Source organism: Heteronotia binoei, chromosome 6 (genome assembly GCF_032191835.1).
Source record: "Heteronotia binoei isolate CCM8104 ecotype False Entrance Well chromosome 6, APGP_CSIRO_Hbin_v1, whole genome shotgun sequence".
Classification (NCBI taxonomy): Eukaryota; Metazoa; Chordata; class Lepidosauria; order Squamata; family Gekkonidae; genus Heteronotia; species Heteronotia binoei.
Genome location: NC_083228.1, coordinates 71,860,386 through 71,878,275, shown reverse-complemented (window position 1 = coordinate 71,878,275; position 17,890 = coordinate 71,860,386). Strand labels below are relative to the sequence as shown.

Sequence of the window (17,890 nt, the reverse complement as noted above, 5' to 3'; positions counted from 1 at the left end):
GTCCGCCCGAAGGGGCCGCAGCCGCGCTACCCCCAGGCTCCACAAGCTCATCCGAGCCTGAACGACGCAGGGGCAAACCCAAATGTCGCAGCCAGCAATGCTCCGCCGCTCGATCTACCACCGAAGACTCCCCAGCTGATCTCTTGAGGCCAACCAGACCCTGACGCTCAGGACGAAGCAGACGCTGCTCTGCCTCGTCCGATAAGTTTATCAAATTGCATTATAGGGGGCAGGGCCGGCCTTTTAAGGCCGCGCCTCGCCCCCACCAGCTAATGGATTGATCCAACTGCCTCCATCCCACCGGGGAGGCAATGAACGGCCCCCAGCCTCAGCGGCGATCGACCGCTCGGCTGGGAGGGGGCCGAATTGTGCCTGGACGAATATTGGAAGCTAATATGGAAACTTGTAAAGCAGGCATTGTGTTCTGGTGATTGACCAGTAGCTCTTTGGAAGTTCCAAATATATCTGTTTTGATCTTGTTTCTCTATTTTGTTAATCAGATCCATGATTCCTTATTTGCATATCCATTATGTTTATTTGCACTATTTTCAATATAAAATTGGCACATTTTTAACATTATTTTTAGGGACTCGGCATTGTACAACTCTGTATGTAAAAATGACGTACATTGTCCATATCTATGCTATATATATTGTGTATTAAAAACCATACAAATAAATCTGCAAAAAAACCCAAGAGAGAATGGAAGCAGAGCACTGAAAATGTTGCAAAATAGAAACCAATATAAAAAGAAAAGAATGAGAACATTTACATGCCCCTCACTCCCTTCTTTGACTAGACACCCGCAATTACATAAAACCCCCCATGGAAATGAAGAATGGTACAAATCCATGCTTATATATAGTTATCTATTTGTCTTCTTTTTGTGCCATGATAAAAAGTCCTCTTCGTTCACAATGGCAAAATGGAATTTTTCTGGTGCTTATAATTAGCAGTACTATCTATAACATATATATAGGGTGGAGTTGGGTTTCTTCTAATGGATTGACCTACCCCTGCTTCTGAAGCTGTTAATGGATAAAATTAGAGAGAAAGAGCTTTCAGGAGCTGACATCTAAATATCCTGTGTGTGAATCAAAATAATCTTGCAGATGGACACTTGTGCTTCTGTGTACAAAATGGGGAGTTATGGTTTTCAATCAAATAATAATAGAGCTTTACAACAGTAATAATGTGTGTCTCTTCTACTTGAGTTATTAATGAACAGAGTCCTTCAAATGGTAATGCTGATGTGTGACCCTGAGAGAAGCCAATGAATTAGAAGTTACAATTTCTACCCTTAGCACTGATATCTGTAGGTGAGTTCACACATTTAAAAGGTTAGTGTCTATCGGTTCCCATAGATCAATGTCTCTTAGCACATTACATATATACTCCCATTATAGATTGTTTCACCACATGAAGTCTAATGCTCAGATACTCAAGAGAATCAGAGTCACCAGTTGATTGGTATAATCTTTCAACTCCTTCCCAATGACATTTTAGAATAGTATTTTCAGTGCCTTGTTCACTAGAGTTTAGTTGAAATGAAACAGTTCATGAAATAGACCCCTCTACTTTTTGGCAATCTTTGAGGGATCATTCTAACTGAATGCAAAAATGTTCACCTTCTTGGCAAGTGAAACGAGAAAGATAAAACTGAGCAAAACATTTTGAATTTCTTCTTTTACAGAAACATCCACAGTCTCTTTAATGGAGGCAGTGACATTCGAGTACAGTTCTCCCCAACTCTGGACAAATATTTGGCAAGAGGAAGGGGTAGTCCAATTAAATAGTAATTTTTCCCTTCCAGGAGCCATATTTCTTTGTGAAAAACAAACACCATTACATTAAGCTTAGCCCTGCAATCACTGTTATGTAATATTCGTTAATTCCAAATTATACATAGGGCCAAAACATATGTCTGCTGAGAGTTCTATGTTTAGACCTCCCAGCAATTTTTAAAAGTTAATTCTCAGACCTGATTCTGATTAGGATTCCATTGCATGGGATAAAGAAAGTTTCCCCCCATCTCTGGTGGTTTCCCAACCTGAAAAAAGTAGAGGTGTTATCTGACTAAGTAGGCTAAACTTACAGGTATGTGCAAGTTTAGCTCAATGGGGCAAATAATAACACTACAAGGATATTTCAGGTTGGAAAATTGCATGGTAAAAGTCATCTTCTCACCATGCATGATCCCAATCTGAACCAGAACCTTAAGAATTAACTTTAAAAATTGCTAAGAGGTCTAAACATAAGACTTGCAGTGCACATCTGATTTAACCTTTGACTTCCCATTTTATTTGGAGTCCTGAAAAAGATATGGTGGTGGAAAGTGCTGTCTACATTGTGTCCTCATAGGGTTTTTAAGGCGAGAGATGATCAGAAGTAGTTTGCCATTGTCTGCCTCTGTGAGGCAAGCACAAGACTTCCTTGGTGGTCTCCCATCCAAGTTCTAACCAGGGAGGACTTCCTGCTTAGCTGCTGAGATCTGAAGAGACTAGGGTTGCCAAGTCCAATTGAAGAAATAGCTGGGGACTTTGGGGGTGGAGCCAGGAGACTTTGGGGGTGGAGCCAATATCAAGGCTGTGACAAGCATAATTGCCATCAAGGCCCGGCGCCTGAAGAGCGCTGGGAGAAGCCTGCCCGGCCGCCCTCCTGACGCAAGCAGGCCCCGGGCGAGGAGGGCTGGAGGTTCCCACGCCGCAGTCGCATTAGCAGGTGTCCCTCCCTCCTCCTCCCGCTCGTCCTCCCCGCCCCTCGGCGGCCGCCTGAGGCTGGAGGCCTGGGTGAAGCAGGGCGGTGGCATGGGCATGGAGAGTGGGGCCGGGGGCTCGGGGCCTCCTCCTCGGCCTCCGGCGCTGTCGCGCTGGTGCTGGCGGGGCTGTGCTGCGGGGCGGCGGTGCTGTGCGGCACCTTCCTGCACCCCTTCAAGAGCTCCCTCACTGCCCTGGGCCGGGCCTGGCTCTGCCACCTCCGCCGCTCCGGCGCGCCCGTCCTCCTCGCCGCGCTCCTGCTGCCCCTCTGCTGCACCAACGCCGCCGGCGAGGCCCTCGGCCGACAGCTCCTCCACCACTGCCACCTCCTCCTGCTGCTGGGCGCTGGCGGGCCCGCCGCCTACGGCCTCACTGGGCGGGGAGGGGGCGGCAGCGGCGGCCTCGCCCGCTCCGGGATGGGGCGGCTCGCCATTTCCCCCTCCCCTCGCTTCCGTTTTTTTGGGGAGCGGGGGAAGAGGGTGGAAATCCTGGGGTCCCCCGCCAGGGCGGGAGGGTTGGGACCCCTAGAAGAGACTGGGCCTGATTGGTAGAAAACTAAAACCTTTATCATTTTAAATTCTATAAACATGCCAATTAATAAAATGTATACGATAACTAAGTTGTATATGATGTATTTTATATTTTTCAAGCAGCAAAATAGGTTTAGGTTTCAATCTAGGGCTTTTTTCCTGGAAAAAGAAGTGCCAGAACTCTCATGAGGAAATGAAGGAGAAGCACACAGGTGCCCCTCATGAACTTTTAAACATTTTTTTGAGAATTTTGTTTCCACTAAGAGGTTCCAAAATGCCATTCCACTGCATTCTCCCAAGGAAAAAAAAAGTTCCATAGAAAACAAGTATTGCATATATTTCAATTCCCTGCCTCTCCCACTTCAAAATTCCTGGAAATTTTGCATCTATAGATGTGGCTGCACCATATTGGTAGTTTATTTTCACTCCTTTTTATAATAATCTCTAGCTTGGAGTTCACATTGTGCACTGAAGTTTCATAGAAATATCTTTTACAACCCTGATATTGCTTTCCTTTACCTCTACCATTTCAGATCCCCAAAACATCTTTTAAAAGCCAGAATTCTTTGCCATATTATGCATCACCTTGAACTTACTTACACTGAATGTCATTTGCTAAGCTGTTGCCCACTCACCCAGTTTGGAGAAATTGTCTTGGAATACTTTACAATCACTTCTGTTTTCACCAGCCTGTATAATTTATTGAATAGCAGTGATTACTGGAACCCTGTTTTTAATGCAGTATGTGTTTGCCCCCCCAAATCGGAATAACGAGGCGGACACAATTAGATTGGTGAAATTATGGGCCACTTTATTAAATAACATAGCAACGGCAAGGGCAACCGAACTGCGGCCAGGTCAGGGCCAGGGGTCTCCTCAGACCGCTCACCTGCCTTTTAAGCAGGCGAGAGATTTGGCCCCCAAGCCGGAGCTGTGTGCCACAGCTCCCGCCCAGCAGGCCCAGCAGGGAGGCTTGCACTGGAGGGCCCAGACACCAGACGCGAGTCTCAGCGAAAGGCACCCATCCAACCGAGTCTCCAGGACAGTCTGCATTCACACACCCTGGGCCACACCCAAAGGTTGATCCTGCCAGACCCCCAACTCCCCAAAAGGGGGAGGCTAACCGGTCCTCCCCAGGCTGCATGGTGCCATAAACCCCGTAAAACCTGCCCTAAAAGTGACCAATCTATACAAAGGCACCTACCCAAGGCCAATTCCTCAATCCACTGATATGCTATGCAGGGTAGGCCAAAAACACCCCCCAGTCACCAGCCAAACAGCTGGGGAGTAAAAAATTCCTACCCAGCCCCTCCAAAAATGAGGCGACCAGCAAGATGCCTACATAACAAACAGGGCGGGCGGGAGGGCCAAGCAAGACGAGAGGACTGAAGAGCCGGGGAACGGAGGCTTCAACAATAGCGCTGAAGCCCTGCCCCCATCAGACGTGCCTGAAAGCGCACCGAGAAGTCCACTCTCCCTCTGGTGGGGGCAAAATCTCCCCTGCAGCCATGCCACGATGCGACAGGCTGCAGGAGGCTCCATTGCCCCCCCAAGTCGGAATAATGAGGCGGACACAATTAGATTGGTGAAATTATGGGCCACTTTATTAAATAACATAGCAACGGCAAGGGCAACCGAACTGCGGCCAGGTCAGGGCCAGGGGTCTCCTCAGACCACTCCCCTGCCTTTTTAAGCAGACGAGAGACCTGGCCCCCAAACCGGAGCTGTGTGCCACAGCTCCCGCTCAGCAGGCCCAGCAGGGAGGCTCGCACTGGAGGGCCCAGACACCAGACGCGAGTCTCAGTGAAAGGCACCCATCCAACCGAGTCTCCAGGACAGTCTGCATTCACACACCCCGGGCCACACCCAAAGGTTGATCCTACCAGACCCCCAACTCCCCAAAAGGGGGAGGCTAACCGGTCCTCCCCAGGCCGCATGGTGCCATAAACCCCGTAAAACCTGCCACTACTAAGGCCAAGTCTCTACTTAGGGCTTAGCACCCACCAAAAGTCCCAAAGCCAACATAAGCCCTTGCCGCAGATCCCTCAGGAAAAGCATATTACCCTTTTCCAAGAGATGCACCCCATCCCCTCTGTAGAGGTCGGGACATTCCCTGGAAATAAACGGATGAGGCAGATAGTGGCCCAAACCACCCTCCAAAACCTTGCGAATCTCCTTATTCGCTCTGTAACATGCCCTCTCTATCCCTGCTGGATTCCAAGCACTGCGCCACACCAGGCGCGGAATCATAACCGACCAAACCATAATGGTACCAAGCCATCTGTTCCATATGTGCTTGAAATCATCTCGGGCTTGCAAGACCAACGCCTTGCCGTTAACCTGCCCGAGATCATTCCCTCCCAGGTGAACAATTAATACCTGCGGAGGAGGGCCCAAACACCCATGAAATAAAAGGGGGGGAGCAAGCCAGGCCACTGAATACCCCTGCGCCCCCTCCATTCTATTGGAACATGTTTGCTGAGCCCCAGCTGAGAGACAACAGCAGTTCTCCGAGCTTGATGTGCTGCCCAACGCATAACTGTGCCCGCAGGTGAGAATTCTGCTCCTCAGGCCAGGAACAACAGCATCTAAAAGGAAAAAACAGACAAGTTATAAAACCCAAACTTAAACTACCCCCCGCTCCTAATAAAAACTACTAGCGGAGCAAAAAAGCGCAAATAGAACTTAGTAAGTCTGAGACCGCCAACGGCCAAGGCTGAATGGACAAAGTAGGATAATCCAGGGCAGCAGCCGTAGTGGCCATGCCAATTCTAAAGTTACCCCCTGAAAACTTAATCTCCCTGAGACTAAAACTTTCCTCAAGAGGACCCACCTTCATCGGGCTGGGGCCTTTCCCCAGATTGAGAAGGGCCCCCCCCATCCTTTCTGACCCTTGCGTGGCCGGACTCTCGGGCAGTTGTTGAAAGAATGTGGGCCAGCGCACAGGGGGCATTCATGCTTGAACTGGCAAGCTTTACGACTGCACACCCCCTGGGACCCAAACTCTCAGCAGAGCAAGCGGGGAGGAACCGCCTGCCCGCAGCACTGCGGGAGGATACTAAAGCACTGGAAGGAGAAGAGGAATCCTTGGATACAAGGAGACCACTGTCGGATCGGTCCCCCAAATTGGGCCGCGCAGGTGACATCACCTGCAGCCACAACTGTTGGTGAATCCGATCCCACGGGAGTGAAGGGTACAAACCAGCCCTCATCCTGAACTCCTGGTCATATTGGATCCAGGCTGGGCCACTGAACATCGTATATCCCTTGTATATGATGTCCATATATTGAATCAAGGCGGCGGCCCGCCAGGGCTGCGCACGCGCTATCACTCCCGCATATATAAAAAACCCTGGAAGCCAATTGGCCCAGGTCCGATCAACCTTCCTCTTCCTAAGCTTCTCCTTCTCTTTGTCATCCAGTTCCTCCTTGTCCTTCTCTAATTCCCTAAATAAAAGGGAGAATACGTCAACATATTCCCCTTTTAAGATTTTTTCCCTCGTGGCAGGCAGCAGGTGATCACCCAGAGGCAAGGCGACCTCGCCAAAAGGCATAGCACTAAAGGGGACCGCCCCGTAAGGGGACGGTAACCCCCAGCCGCTGACCAAGGCACTGCTGACCCCTGCTGCCCCGCCCCAGGCCAATTACTAAGTGGACAGCACTGACCCTGGGGTGCCATCCAATTGCTCCGCTGCATACCTAAATTTGAAGGAGCCCCCGAACCACTTAATGGATCAGCAGACCCCCAAGCCCCCCAAGGCCACACAGGCCCAGTGTGAGGCAAGGAGCCATCCCCAGACTTACCAGGAGGTACAGCAGGCACCAATGCTGACCCGGCACCAACCGCACCAGACGACGGGCCTGCACCAACATCCGATCCAACAAGCCCCACAGCTCCTCCCACAGCCATCGCAGCAGCTCTACCCTCTAAAAGAGACAAGCAGGTCAATATGTCTGCCTGCAACACCTGCTTAGGAACCCGCCCCTTCTTGGGCATCTGAGAAGGCGGAAACCCTGATGCCTGCTCCAATGCTTGCAGTCGCTGGAAAATGACTGCGTTCACCTCATCGTCCCCCTCGTCATCAGATGAGGGGGGCGGAGGGCACTTAGGGGGCGGCTTAGGAGCCTTGGGGGCAGGCTGCTTCCCCTTTGCTTTTCCACTAGCTTTACGCCCCGACATGCTCGCTAAAGAGCACAGCACAAGTTGAAATTAAGGGAAGAATGGGCTGCTGTAAAGCAGCTATCCACTCTAATCCTGAAAAAAGGCGAGTCACCTAACCCACCAAACCCTTCAAATGTCTTAAAGAACGACATGGGGAGAAGGCCAAGGGCTATCTTCGAAATAGACCTTAAAAATGGCCACAGCCCCACTGCACTTTAAAATGGCCACCGCAACACCAGCACCTAAAATGGCTGCCCCAAGAGCCAGGTATGAGGAAGCAGAAGCGAGCCCAAAATGGCCACCGAGAACCAGAGGGAAGGAAAAACAGCAACCACCCCAGTGCCTATAAAAAAGAAAAAAATGGTCTCCTGTAAAAATGACAACCACGTCAGTCCTGAACAGATGGCCACCCAAAACCATGGGCCACCCAGGACCAATAATCTGCCCCCCACACAACACACTGGCAACAGGGGCCCTTATATTAAAAAAAGAAGAAAAAAAAGAAGAAAAAAAAGGGGGGGAAGCCTCTCACTGCTCAACTGACGCTCCCCAAATTGAAAATATGGCAGAGAGAAGACTCAGTAGCCCAAAAGGGAAACAAGGACCAGGACCAGTGCCTGCTTACCCTCCAACACCTGCCCTCAGGCAGTGGGTGTCAAAGCAGCTCGCAAGCTACTGGTTGCCAAGTCCCCTAGCGTGCTTTACAGGAGTGAGCAGGAATTTAAACCTGACTCCTCAAGCTTCAAAGCCTGACAGACCTAAATGACAAGAGCCCTCATAAAACCCAGGGCTAAACAACCAAACCAAATCCAGCGATGAGCTTTCCAACACGATCCGCAACGCACCGGCCCCACCGGCCTAATCCCCTTCCCGGCTCAAATGAAGAGCGTGCTAGCACGCTCCCTTCAGTCCAAGTAAGACGAGAGGACTGAAGAGCCGGGGAACGGAGGCTTCAGCAATAGCGCTGAAGCCCCGCCCCATCAGACGCGCCTGAAAGCGTGCCGAGAAGTCCGCTCTCCCTCTGGTGGGGGCAAAATCTCCCCTGCAGCCACACCGCGATGCGACGGGCTGCAAGAGGCTCCGTTGCATCTGGAAGTCTTTTGCAAATTGGATTTTAAAAAAAAGACAGCATTGTACCATCTTGTGCATTTATGGGACTTCTAGAGATTAATAAACATTCCTAATAACATCAACTTTTTTTTTGAAACACAGAACTGTTCCTTTTCCTGCAGGATTCCCGCAGTTTTCTCTGAAGGGAACCAAACTATTATTTGACTGAAGGAATGCTGCTCCTCATTGACTTTGATAACTGTTCATGGTGCATTACTTTTTCAAAGCACTTTGAAGCAAAGCATTAATTAATAACATGGCAAGACAGAGAAGATTGATGCCTGTTTATAAATCCAGCTACTGTCACTCACCAGCCTAAGAAGGTGCTTAATTACCTTGGTAATGGCTCCAGTGAAACCCTTTTATGTGTATTTATCTTGTCTATTTCAATCCCAGGGTGAGTTTTGATGAAGGAAGAACCTGGAATAAATACGGCTTCACATCAGCACCTCTCTTTGTGGATGGGTCTCTAGTGGAACCAGGCATAGAAACACAGATAATGACGTAAGTTGAAGAATCAATCAGGGAGGATGCCTTGGGAGTCACTGTAGTTGTGCCACTTTGGCTGTCTATCGCATTCAAGTCCAGGTTTGGTCTAGGATGTCTCTCTGTTGCCTCCTCATGCCAAGGGTCCTGTCGGTATAGCTCTTGTAGAGTAAAACTATTGTTGTTTTTCCTGTTACTCTCAGTGTTACTTGTCTAATATTATCTTGGATGCTGAATTAAATGCATGCAATGCTGCAAAAAGCTATCACAGTTAAGAAATCACTGGTATACCTACTATTGCTGACATTTACCATACTTAAACCACACTTTCTTTTCAGATGTTAAACAGGAGTAATACTTTCTCTTGTGTTAATGAGCTGTTATCTTCCTGGTACAATATGAAGCACTGGCTTTATCCCAGCACCCATTTACCCTGCGTCCTATTGTGATTACTAAGATCAATATTCCTTTTAATGCCTGAATATCCAGAAAAGACATCATTCAAATATAGGACCATTTCTCACTTCTGCAACGTGGAAAAAAGGTTGTTGTGAGATGGACTGTAAATGCATTGAACTAGTAGCCATCTCTGTATGTGGAGCTGCATATTTTCAAACCCATGGTAAAACTCAAGCCAGTCATCTTTGGGAGGCAATATAAGTATTTTTTTAATGCAATGGTGTTTAGGCACTGGGATTGAAGTGCTAGAATTTTAAATATTTATTATGCTTGATGTAGCCTTGAGATTTTGTAATAGAGTTTAGGGCCCAAGATTAAACTTGAATTCTGGGATTTTACAGCACCCACATTTTGTATTTTCTGCTTTTCCTCCTGCCTGTTCCATGTGAGCTGGAACATTTATTGGAGTAAGTGGTTTATCTTGCTATAGCAGTTAGTATATTGTTGCTGCAATTTTTTAAAAAGCGCCCACATGCTGTTTTCCAAGGCTAATGGATAGTTTAATGTAGATTTGCTGCTGTTTACATACATGTGAATTACAAGGACTAGTCACAGCAGCAGAAGATTTTTCTGGAGTCCCAGTGGGATGGAGAGTGGAAATGTCCTTGCATTGCACAGAAGGAGACCACGCATATGTTCCTGAAAATCCATTTCCCCTTCTAGTATGACAGGGCTGAGAAAGGATACATGAAAACAAGGGTGTTGTGGGGAAATTTACCCATCTTTATTTCCAAGTCATTCTCACTACAGGAGGAAAAATAAAGCACAATATATTTGGTAAAGGCGGACAGCTTATTTTAACGTGACAAGCCATTAAGCTTTATCTTGGTTTGGCTACTTCACACCTGAAAGAATGCAATGCACTTAGATTTCTTATTATGCTCTTAGCAATGGCTCCTCACAGTTTGTCCATTGGATAATGATATGTCAGCTGGAGACAAACCTACAGTTTCACAAAATGATCCATTTTTGCTTTGCGGGCAGTAAAGTGAGAGTTCTCTATTTCTTGCTAGAAGAATGTGAGTATTTCCTGCTGGATGGTGTCTGGGCCCTGCAGGACCTTTTGCAATTCTGCAGGTCCTGTAAGGCAGAGATTTTCCACCAGGCTTTTGATTGAGAACAGCAATGGTTGGTACCTTTTCTTTTGTCCACTCCCTTCCAAAAGTGTTCCTCCCTCCCCTGTGGTATGCCATTGGGGCTTAAATTTTTATTGTTTTAAATTAATTGTTGTTTTAATCCTTGTGTATTTGTATCTGATGTACATCACTCAGAGCCTGGCCTTGGCTGGGATGGGGCAATCAATCAAATCATCATCATCATCATCTAGCTATTTATTAGTTTGTTAAACACATTAGCTGCTTCATGAAATGAAAATTATCCTAGCCCTGTTAAAAACTTTCACAACCATGTCTGCTCCAAATGGCAGCTTTCTCACGCTCACATGGTAACATTCTCATGGGAGTATCAAAATACATTTTGTATTTTGGTAAGGAACCTTAGAACAAAGCAGGAATCAAGTGCACCTTTAAGACCAAACAATTAACTTGCTCTGGTAGGAAACCTTGTTATTTAAATAGAAAATTCCTTGGGAATGTTTAAAATAGCTCTTTTGATCCTGGTTTTTAAAGGTAAGATTATTGTGGTTTCCAGGCTACAATGTTCATAATTTATTTGGGGCTTGACCCTAGGATTTCCAGGGGCAAAACTGAAACTTCTCATATAGGCCCTATTAATATGTTTGTGGTGGATTTTGTGGAGCTTGTGTGCTCTCTCCCTTCTTTCCCATTGGCATGAGAGAAATGGAATTCTTACACTCCAATTAGGTAGAGAAAGAAGTACTTTTCTCCCTTTCTCACAATACAAGAACTCGTGGGCATTCGATGAAATTGCTGAGCAGACAGGTTAAAACGGATAAAAGGAAGTACTTCTTCACCCAAAGGGTGATTAACATGTGGAATTCACTGCCACAGGAGGTGGTGGCGGCCACAAGTATAGCCACCTTCAAGAAGGGTTTAGATAAAAATATCGAGCACAGGTCCATCAGTGGCTATTAGCCACAGTGTATGTGTGTATATAATTTTTTTTGCCACTGTGTGACAGAGAGTGTTGGACTTGATGGGCCGTTGGCCTGATCCAACATGGCTTCTCTTATGTTTTTATGTTCAATTTGCTCTGATGTCTAAATGCTAGGCTAATTGGAGTGTGATTCCTCACAGAAGCCTGAGTTCTAAACCACAGATGAATCCTAGTTAGAATCCAAGATTGTGGATTAGAAACAGACTACAGTTTGTCTGGGCATTCAAATGTCACAGCCAATTGGAGCTTGATTGAAGGTTTCCGAAACTGGCATGCTGCACATGCAAAGGAAGGATGGAGGGAGTGCTTGGCCATGGCATAGGGTTGCTAGATCTGTGTTGGAAAATACCTGGAGTCTTTGGGGGTGGAATTGGGAGAGGGTGAGGTTTGGGGAGAGGCCTCAGTGGTACAGTGCCATAGAGTTCTTCCTTCAAAACACACCATGCTCCAGGGAGGCTGATCTCTGCCAGTTGCAAAAGCATGTGGTCTCCAGACCCCACCTGGAGGCTGGCAACCCTACCATGGCAAGAAAGACAAGGTTATGCCCATCATGAACAAACAGGTGTGTTGGTGCATTTTTTATTCTAGCAGGAGACAGGGAAGTGAGATGGTTGCACTCTGTAGGTGGCAATCCTTCCCTCTGTGGATATGCTACAGTGGATCCAAGGCCCAGACCAGAGCCAGAGCTTAGTTTCAGTCAAGTGCTACAGCATCCAGGCACTGGCTTTTCTCCTTTGAACAAGCATCTTACTGAAGTTGCCTTCCCTGAAAACATCTGAGAAACTCTGTGAGATATATTTTACCAAAGTTGAGATTTTTATTCCACTGCACTTTCTACATTAAAAAGATACATTGCTGTTGTTTTGAATGTATAAACCACCATTCCCAGGAAGGCTCAGGATAGTGTACAATATCATTAGAATACAAATATTAAAATACAATATAAATAATAGTTAAAACAGTAGAACAGTACAGTGCAATGCATATCGTCTAGACACTCCTGTGAGTGAGGTATACTCAGGGGTAAGCTTGTTTTCAGTACGGCATGGACATAGAGTGTGTGTGTCTGAGAATGATTCATGGACTAATTCTTATATGTCTCTGGTGGCGGGGGGAGTGATTTTGTGTGAAGTTCAGTGTCCTTTGTCAGCAGAGAGTTGCTCAGTGGCTCAGTCTTTGCAGGGAACATGGGGAGAACTTAGCAGGAAGTTTTCAGTGCCAATTTTCAGTGGAGACTGGAGAGTAAAAGGAACCTCCTTCTAGAGGTTGTCCAGTTTGACTGGATAGTGATGGACATGGCTTTTGAGATTTTTATGGGGAGTTTATATTGATGATTTAAGAATTTATAAATTATTTCTTTCATTAGTGTTCATAAAAGTCACCATTCAACTGGATGATACTGGGGAAGGATTTAATGGACAATCTTATATACAGTTGCACAAGAGCTAAGGAATAAGGCAAGCCAGTTTTTTTATGGTGCCTGAAAGTGGCTTTATGTGGATGTGTATTTCTCTCCTTATGAATTTACTGAGGTAGTTAACTAACACCTGGTTTGGGTGATGCTGAGCTGGCAAAGGGTAAGCATAAAGTATGCAAACACCTCCATTTGACTGAGTCCCAGAGCAAAACTATCCATTCCACTTATCTGAGACTGGAATGGAAGTGCTTAAGCTCAGAATCATGTGCAAACAAATGGTATTTCCACAGACTGTGTTAGTTATCAATACCATAGTTAATAATCTGTCCTAATGCAATATAAAGTCACATATTCATTATCTGCTTTTGCATGTGTTTTAAAAAAATCATGTTAGTATACTATATTGAATATGAAAAACTAATACAAGAATAAATTTTAAAAAGCCAAATTTCTTGTTTGTAAAGGCAAGAGGGTGTGAAATCAAATAAAATGCACTCAAAGTCGGCAGTCCATAGAAAATAGGAATAATTTCCCTTTAGAGATAATTTCCAACAGACAGATGACAGAGTCATTGGGGGTTGTATGTTTCTGTAACACAAACATCTTCCTGCTATCATTCTGGGTTTGTACAAAATATTGTTTCCTGGTTTGTAATTTGAACATGTATCTGCTAGGCAAATAGGCAGGCGGAACACATGCAGTGTGATTTTTCAGCTACACCGAAAACCAGATTGTTTTAATAATTAATATAATTCAAAGAGCTTTGCTGCTTTTTTGGTTTGCCCCCCCAGTCGGAAGAACGAGACAACACGGTATATGGGTGTAAAACAGGGCAACTTTTATTGAACAAACAGCCTGGGGCAACCTGAACTAACCGGGGAGGCGAAGGGAAATCCAAACCCTTCCCAGCCCCGGCGGGCGAGCCACCCAGCCCCCAGCAGCAGCCGGGCAAACTGGCTGCTACCAGGCCGGCAAGGTCGGGTGTGACCTCAGTCCGGCTCCGCCGCACCGCCAGGGACGGCTCCCGAACGAGGTGACCCTGTAGCGAGAAAGACAGCAGAGGGCCGTTTAAACCCAGCTGCCATCCATCACACGCTACTTCCCTTAAGGGGAAAACCATGGGTGGTCACCAAAACAAATCTGCCTTAAAGTCCCGCCCGTAAAGTTACCAAATTAAGCCCAAACCTAAAAGCAACAGTACAAGGTAGGCGAAAAACATCCCAGCTAAGGCCAATCAGATGGGATGAAAAAATTCCTACCTGGCCCCGAAAAACACCGGCGACCGGAAAACCTGTACTATTGCAGGGAGGGAGGGTGGGCCGAAAACGGCCAGCGGACTGCGTGGCCGGGGGCGTGTCAGGGCTAAAAAGCCCTGCCAACCACGCCCCACCAGCTTCCCCGGATGAAGGGGCCGTTTGCCTCGCTCCATCCGGGGAGGCAAACTCGGCCCCCGCCCTAATGCCAGCTGAAGCCGGCGCGGGCGGGAAAGGACCGGATTGCCCCCCCAGTCGGAAGAACGAGACAACACGGTATATGGGTGTAAAACAGGGCAACTTTTATTGAACAAACAGCCTGGGGCAACCTGAACTAACCGGGGAGGCGAAGGGAAATCCAAACCCTTCCCAGCCCCGGCGGGCGAGCCACCCAGCCCCCAGCAGCAGCCGGGCAAACTGGCTGCTACCAGGCCGGCAAGGTCGGGTGTGACCTCAGTCCGGCTCCGCCGCACCGCCAGGGACGGCTCCCGAACGAGGTGACCCTGTAGCGAGAAAGACAGCAGAGGGCCGTTTAAACCCAGCTGCCATCCATCACACGCTACTTCCCTTAAGGGGAAAACCATGGGTGGTCACCAAAACAAATCTGCCTTAAAGTCCCGCCACCACAATGCCAAGCCTCAGCTTAGGCACTTGGGCCCACCGGCAGGCCTAAAGCCAGCCTAAGCCCCAGCTGTAGGTCCGATAAAAATGCCCTGTTGCCAGCAGCGGACAGGTGGACACCGTCTGGTCGATATAGGTCCGCCTTATAAGATCTAATGACCGGGTGTGGAAGGTAAATGCCCAGGCCCCCGGCGAGCGCCCTCCGCATCGCCCTGTTAGCCTTGCGTCGAGCCCTCTCGACCCCGGCCGGGTTCAATGCAGACCTCCACACCCGTCGCGGAAGGATGGCGGACCACAGGATCAACACATCGGGCCACCTGCTCCGCAACACCCGGAGGTCCTCGATTGCCTGGTGTGACAGGGCCCTCCCCTGCACCAGGCCCAGATCGTTACCCCCAAGGTGGACCACAAGAATCTGGGGCGGAGGGCCATCCCTCCCCCGAAACAGCAGTGGCAGGAGGCCGTCCCAACGCAGGCCCCGGCGCCCCTGCCATTCCACCACTGCCCGCTCGCTGAGGCCCAGTTGCGAACCAAAGGGCGAACGTCGAGCAAAGTGAGCAGCCCAAAATATCATGCTGTGGCCGGCGATCAAGATCCTTGTCCTCTCGCCCCGCGCCACAGCACCTGAAACAAAACAAAATAACACAGTGAGAACAACAACCACCCCTCAATGGGTAATAGGGCGAACATAGCCCCTGTAAGCCGAGGACCTCCACCGTCCCACCTTCTGGATGGCCGATCCAGGATACCCCAAGGCGGCCGCTGTCGATGCGGCCCCAATACGGAAGGAATGAGTCCCGAATCGGACCCCACCAAGGCCAAGCTTGTCCAAAGCCCTGCTGGTTACGGACCAAAACTGGAATTTGGTCAATGGCGACCCATCTATGTGACGGAATAAAGGCCCCGCCTCATCGCCTCGAACGGCAATATATTCCTTCAAGGCGGCCACCGGGCAGATAGCCGTATCCGCACACAGGCCCAAAGTGATACACATACCTCTTTGTTTCTGATCGGTCTTAGATTTGCGAATCGAGATAACCACGCTGTCGCCTTGGATCTTTACGTCACCAGCCTGCAGGGCCCGGTGGGAACGATCCTGCCGAGAACTGACCACCAATTCACTCACTCTGAGTGCTCCAAAAAATGCAATCAATGACGCTGCCTGAAAAAGCGCAGCTTCGAAACTGGAAGAACAAACTGAAGGCCAAACTGCCTTGAGCCCTTTTAAAACCGCGGGGGAAAGGGGTTGCCTAGTATCGGGTCGCGGGCCTCGCTCGCGTGCCCAACCCTCGAGCATTTTCCGGAGTCTAAAATCGTCCGTCCTGTCAGGTAAACCCCGGATTTTGGCATGGAAGGCCAGGGCTGCCAACTTGGCCCTAATCGTCTTGGCGACCAGGCCCTTACCTTTCAGATGCACACAAAATTGCATGAGGTGGGCCACCGGCACAGGCCACCGGTTGGCCAACCCGGCCTGCTCCCTGAAGGCCCGAAACTGGTGCACCGAGTGGTCGTAGGCCTTCCGTGTAGAAGGCGCCAGGGCAAGATTCATTGCTCGGTCGGCCTCAAGTCTCCAAGGCGCCACATCTCTGGGGGCAACCGCACCGGCAGGAGATCGGCGTCTGGTGCAAGGAGGCGAAAACGCTCCATCTGCCGACGAGACAGAGCATCCGCAACTCCATTGCATACTCCGGGCACATGCTTAGCAAGAAATAACACATTTAACCGTAAGCAACTCAAAACGAAAACCCTCACTAGGCGCATAACTGGAGCCGACTTAGAGGACAACGTATTGATCACGTGGACAACCGCCAAGTTGTCGCACCAAAAGTGGACAACCCGGTTGGCCAAGGACGGACCCCACAACTGAATTGCAACTACTATGGGAAAGAATTCCAAAAACGTTAAATTCCGGCAGAGGTCGCTGGAAAGCCACTCATCAGGCCACTCTTCAGCGCACCAATGGCCCCGGAAATAAACACCAAAGCCGACCGAGCCGGAGGCATCCGACGTGATTTGGAGCTCTGCCTCGAGCTTAAGGTCCTCACGCCAAAAGGAAACCCCGTTAAACTCCGCCAAAAAACTCTCCCACACCCGCAAGTCCTGACGCATGCCCTGGGTAATCCTGACTCGGTGGTGGGGGCGGCGCAAGCCAGACATGGCGTCGCATAAACGCCGTAAAAAGGCCCGGCCAGGGGCCACCACCCTACAGGCAAAGTTAAGGTGGCCAACAAGCGACTGAAGCTCAAGGAGAGACAACTTACGTCGGCCCAAGGCCGAGGACAACATCTGCAACAAGCGGTCAATTTTTTCTTTGGGTAACCTGGACGCCTGCTGAACAGAATCCAACTCAATACCAAGAAACGTCAACACCGTAGCTGGGCCTTCAGTCTTCTCGTGGGCAAGCGGCACTCCCAGCTCAGCCGCTAAACCCAGGAAGGACTGGAGCAAGTGTGTACATTGGCCCGACCCACGGCGCCCCACAAACAAAAAATCGTCAAGGTAATGGACCGTAGAGGCGGACCCAGACCGCTCGCGCAAAGCCCACTCGAGGAAAGTGCTAAAACGCTCGAAAGCGGAGCATGAGATAGCACAACCCATCGGTAGGGCCCGGTCCATATAAAACTGCCCTTCAAATGTAAAGCCAAGAAGCTCGAAATCCTGCGGGTGAACTGGCAACAAGCGAAATGCCGACTTAATGTCGCATTTCGCCATTTCAGCTCCCAATCCACAGCTTCGGACGATCCGGACGGCCTGGTCGAAGGAGGTGTATCTCACCGTACAAAGAAAATCAGGAATGGCATCGTTGACTGACCCACCTTTCGGATAGGAAAGGTGGTGAATCAAACGAAACTCCCCAGGGGCCTTCTTAGGCACCACCCCTAACGGGGATACCCGTAAATTGGGAACTGGGGGGGCCTGAAAAGGGCCTAAAACTCGGCCCTCCCTGCACTCCTTGAAGATTTTATCACGAACCACCTCCTCCATTCCTCTCACGGAACGTAAATTCTTGGCCATACAAG

At 48.9% G+C, this 17,890-nt stretch overlaps 1 protein-coding gene across 1 annotated transcript in view; it reads left to right on the top strand.

The window, feature by feature from the left end:
• SORCS3 (sortilin related VPS10 domain containing receptor 3) overlaps positions 1-17,890 on the top strand; it is a 900,280-nt gene that overhangs the window by 733,239 nt on the left and 149,151 nt on the right. Inside the window, exon 14 of the mRNA XM_060242676.1 lies at positions 8,955-9,062. Coding sequence (XP_060098659.1) covers positions 8,955-9,062 — 108 coding nt within the window. The remainder of the gene's footprint in view (positions 1-8,954; positions 9,063-17,890) is intronic.